The sequence below is a fragment of the Montipora foliosa genome, chromosome 3 (genome assembly GCF_036669935.1).
Source record: "Montipora foliosa isolate CH-2021 chromosome 3, ASM3666993v2, whole genome shotgun sequence".
In the NCBI taxonomy this organism is placed as follows: Eukaryota; Metazoa; Cnidaria; class Anthozoa; order Scleractinia; family Acroporidae; genus Montipora; species Montipora foliosa.
The window spans coordinates 32178393-32183392 of NC_090871.1; the positions used below are offsets into that span (position 1 = coordinate 32178393).

The 5000-nt window shown below is 37.9% G+C and overlaps 1 protein-coding gene across 2 annotated transcripts in view; it reads right to left on the reverse strand.

Moving 5' to 3' along the window:
* The window catches only part of LOC137997305 (uncharacterized), a 9888-nt gene that overhangs the window by 3241 nt on the left and 1647 nt on the right, over positions 1-5000 (reverse strand). Inside the window, exons 1-2 of one of the 2 annotated variants that reach the window (XR_011122447.1) lie at positions 1147-2155; positions 1-681 (exon numbers count right to left, since the gene is read on the reverse strand). The exon at positions 1-681 is cut by the window's left edge and continues 3241 nt beyond it. Coding sequence is in view for 1 of the 2 variants with exons in the window: in XM_068843219.1 (XP_068699320.1) it covers positions 974-988; positions 1147-1466 (335 nt within the window). In the remaining variant the exon portion in view is untranslated. Of the gene's footprint in view, positions 989-1146; positions 2156-5000 lie in introns of those variants that run through there. The other variant, XM_068843219.1, reaches the window with a different exon arrangement.

Below are 5000 nucleotides of genomic sequence, written 5' to 3' on the forward strand. Positions count from 1 at the left end.
CATGGTATTTAACTCGGATTACTACTAACCCTTCTTTCAACAACTCAGCCCTGAGGAAAACAAATACATGAATTAACACTGACAGTGAATGCTCCATTTTCTTGGAACCCCAAAGTGTATTACTTTTTCAACACATGGTGGGTCTATGCCCATGCCAAATGCAATAGTGACTAGTAATAGTCTCTGAACAGGATTTGCACTGTTTATATCATTTATGATTTCCTCCTTCATCTGTTTGGCTATGGTTTGACGTGAATGAAATTGTGAAATCAATCTGTTAGTGGGAACATGCTTTCACCCAGGAGAAAAATATTGGTCATCACCAAGTTGCTGTTCAAGCAAACTGTAACCAAAACCACAGAGATGGAGGAAAGTGTAAATAATGGTTAAGGGAAAGTTGCTCTTCAGTTATTTCAACTGGCATCCAATGCCATTGGTGAGTTTTTCAAATTGCTCTTCATTGCTTTGGTTGATAGCTGGTGGTCTCTGCTTTATCTCATAAAATATATTGGATCGGTTTGAGTTCTCAAGAACTCTTAATGGTTCTGCATGGCAAACGTTTCTATAATTGCATCTTGATACGCCACTGGTGCTGTTGCAGTCAAAGAAATAAAAGGCTTACTTGGGAATATAGAAGGAATGGTATCCAACTTCCCATAATCTGGCCTAAAATCATAGCCCCTATCGACATAAAAAAAAAATCCTGACAATTGTGGCACGAGAAAGCAGTAATATTGAGTTACATGTAGCGAGTACATGCACCTTTACATAATTTGCTCAATGTTCATACTTAGAATTTTGTTTTTACGGAAAAAAGAAACTTAGCATGTGTATTGCATTATCACTCACACCAAGAACATTTACGGCTATAAGTACCAGACTGAGTCGTGATGATAGTGAAGTACTTGTGAAATTCACATTATGTGATGCACGTTTTTGTAAAATAGATGTACTAAATCACATATCGTTCACTTCAAGCACAGGACGCCTAAATAAAAAAACAAATTCCAGAGTAAAGACATTATATATATTGCTCTTTGCACAAATATGTCTAAACTGATAACATATTTGAGCCCAATGAAAGCCGAAGTGCAGCAAAAGGTGTCAATTAAATCACGAATGAATTGCCAAAAAACAATTACTAACCAATCCACGATGCAGTGCGCTAAGTCGGCCACAACACAGACTACGTCTGTTTGACGCACATCCGATAGGAAAAACCCCGCATTTATTACTGCCGACGAGCACTTCAGGATGAGAAAACAAGATGCTAACACGTCCACGTAACACATTTTCCAAAGAATCACCATGTACATTTATCTCTAGCTCATTGCAATTATCCGCCTCCAAACATTCAGCTTGGATAATTGCTGTCGACTCTCCTTGCTTCTTTACTTCCTCAACTTGATCCATCATCAAAGCGGTCAATGACGACACAATAATTTCAATCGAGCAATAATTTCCACCTTGAAACAAAACGTTGCATATATTTGGTATAAGCTGAAAAATTACAGACTTGCCGTATCCTGTTGGAACGACGGCTAATAGATTTCGCTTCTGCTGCACAACGGCTTTAAATATATATCGGGCGTTCCGCGTTTTGCTAGGGGAAATTTCAGCGCCCTATACACCGAATTCATAAATGGCGGCCAACCTGGGTCGACTGGCGCTCAGGCATGATATCGAGGCGTTTTAGGATAGACACGACGTATTTTCGAGGAGGGAAGGAGAAAATGAAGGATCGACGAGCAGAAAATTACATTCCTGGTTCTTCTTTAAGTGGGAGAGCGTCATTGGTATTAAAAAAATGATGAGCTACGGTGCTTAAAGCTCAAATTGTAAAGCGGTAAATTTTTAACTTTAGTAAGCTTACATCGATCCTGCTTAGTTATGTAAAGTCAAGTCATCTGTTTGAAAAAAATAAAAACATGGTGTTGTTATTGCTTTTTTAAGAGTCGAAGAATACATCATTTAAGGGAAAGACAGTTTTCTTATGGATCCGGATTCGAATTTGTAGTACACGAAGCGAAAATTTGCCAAGCAGGGCTGCGAGGTGTGCTGTTATTGATTAAAACTCTGGTGAGGTTTGAAGCTTACCAGGGTATGCCTCTTCAAGATTTTGCTGCCGCATCACTGATTAAATAAAAACAAGGAAAATTTGCAAATTTTAAGCGTAAGCGCCAAATAGTTGTTATAATAACCAGTCTTACACGCCACCCATGAACAAGCGGAGTTTCACAACACCTCCAAATACAATACATATCGCTATCTTAAAATTAGTGGTTCGTTATTTTTTCTGCATGAAGCAGTGACAGCACTTACAGCAAAAATGAAAGGGCTTGTCGTCGCTAGTGCATTCTATTCTTAAGATACTCGTCCTCATAGGCTCATAGGTTTTTTTTTCCACAGATAAAACAATACAAATTAATAATACATGTCACAGAAATGTGGAGTGGAGTTTTGCGAGTGAAAACCCACAGGGTTAGTAGTGTTCGCATACCTAATCTAGCATTCATACAAGGTATCAATATTAATATCTAATTTTAAATAGCAGACAGACATGATAGACTACGTTGTGGAAACCAAGAAATAAAATAAAATAGAATACAATTAGGTTAATTAATAAGTTTGATGTAGAAAGTAGACAAACAAAACTGACTAAAAAAAGCAAAACAATGACACGGTGCAACTACATCTAAACAGGATGTCATTCTCCTGCTTTGGATGTAAGCAGATGAACTTTTAAGGGGCTAGGTCACGCTATTTTAGGTAAATTCTTTTATTTTTGTTAATTATGAGCTCTAAACTTCAAATTAGCAGAGGAAAAGTCTTTCATTTGCAAACTCACGGCCACATAACAACTGAGAATGATTTTCCAGCTTTGTAAATGACATTTTGATATAGATTGATATAAATTTGAACAAAGGTGGACCGACGTTTTTCAAATTTACCCAAATTCAATCCATTTCAATCCTCTCCAGTTTTGTCCATCCATGTCCGTTCGTGGCTTCCCTGTGTTTTGTTAGAGTTCTTCTATAGTTTTGAACAGTTATTTTGATATTTTATTTAATTCTATGACCATACGATCAGTGCTGAAATTGCCTAAAATTGCGTGACCTAGCCCCTTTAAGCTCATTTCTAAAGCTTTGGAGAGAGGAAGAATTCTTTGTATGTTAAGGTATGTCATTCCAATTATCGGCTGTGGCAAATCTAACACTGAATTTGCCATAATTCGTTCTTGGCCGAGGTTTAAACAGATTTTGGTTTGATCTTGAACGTGTACAATATCGACGGGCCTCTCTGATGTATGTGAAATAGGAGTCATAAATATCAGGAAGCAAGTTATTTTGATGTTTGTATACAAGCTCACTTGTAATTTAGTAATTTGAAATATGTTCAGTATACTTAATCTAGTGAACAGGGGTCTGCCAGCTATGATCTCGCCAGCCTTATTGTGTTATAATCCTTAGTACTCTTTTCTGTAGCAGTAGTAAACAGTTTAATTTAGTCAGGTAGGTACGTCCCCATGAAGCAGTGCATGAAATACGACAGATTTGAATAAATCACACTATAATATAAACAATTAAAAATATCAAAGTACTACGAGCTTTGTAAATAATACCAACATATAGATCCTCAAGAGGTTTCCCTGTCTTCCAGCTGGCTGGGACAAAGTGATGCTTTCCAGCCACTTTTCGCAACCTCCACTTATTTCATTCAAACGCGACAAAACCGTAGGCAACTTTTTAGTTAGAAGCGCGCTCAAAACTAACGAGCAACCAGGCACTTTCAAATGCGCGCGCTCACGATGCAAAACTTGTCTTTTCATTGTTAACACTAGCAAGATATCGGGACCTAAGCGATCTGTTAAGATCACCGATCGTTTCACATGTACCTCCTCAAATGTCATTTATTGCATAACCTGTACGTTATGCAATAAATTATACATTGGTGAGACAGGTAGACGACTAGGTGACCGATTCCGCGAACACCTTCGCGATGTTGAGAAGAATGACAAGGACGCATCTAAGCCAGTCGCTCGCCATTTTAATCTGCCTAACCACTCCAAAAAACACATGGCTATCTGCGGCCTTTCCCTACATCTAGGTACGACGGAAAGCCGCAAGAATCTGGAACAAAAATTCATCTTTCAAATCGGCACCCTTAATCCTCACGGTATTAACGAACGCTTTTCATTTAACTAATATATTCCTATTTTTCACGTTGCCATGTTACCACCAATAGCGTAGCTCCTACTCTACTATAAAAACTACACGTAACCCATAATCCCTCGATTCGCTCTGACGAAGGGCTCACGCTCGAAACGTCAGCTTTTAGAATCTCTGTACGGTGGCCAATTTACATTATCAACTCCGTTGATAAACCAAATTTTTTTATACTTTCCCCATTAAACGTGTTCTTTTCTACCTAGTAAAAAGCGGCATTTTATCACCAGAGAGCACCTAATACTTTTACCTTTCGGAAAATTTTGTCTCAGTTTTGTTTAAGAAACCTCACCACAGCAGTTTTAATCAACAACAGAACAACTCGCACCCTGCTTGGCAAAGTTTCGCTTTTCTTGCAACGAATTCGGATCCAGATCCATAAGAAAACTGTTTTTCCCTTGAATGATGTATTCTTTGACTCTTAAAAAAACAAAAGCAACAACAACAACAAAAAAAAGAGCTCCTTTTAATTTCTTCAAAGAGATGACTTGATTTTACACAATTATGCCGTAAGCCTAAACCGAATCAAACGATGTAAGTAAGCTTACTAAAGGTTAAAATTTACCTCTTTACAATTTGAACTTTAAGGAGAATCGTTCCAACATTTCAGCCACAACCGTAGCTCATAATTTTTCAACACCGATGATCTTCTGGCACTTAAAGAAGAACCAGGAATGTAATTTTCCGCACGTCGATCGTTTATTTTCTCCTTCCCTCCTCAAAAATACTACGTGTTTATCCTAAAACGCCTCGATGTCATGTTTGGCCACTAAC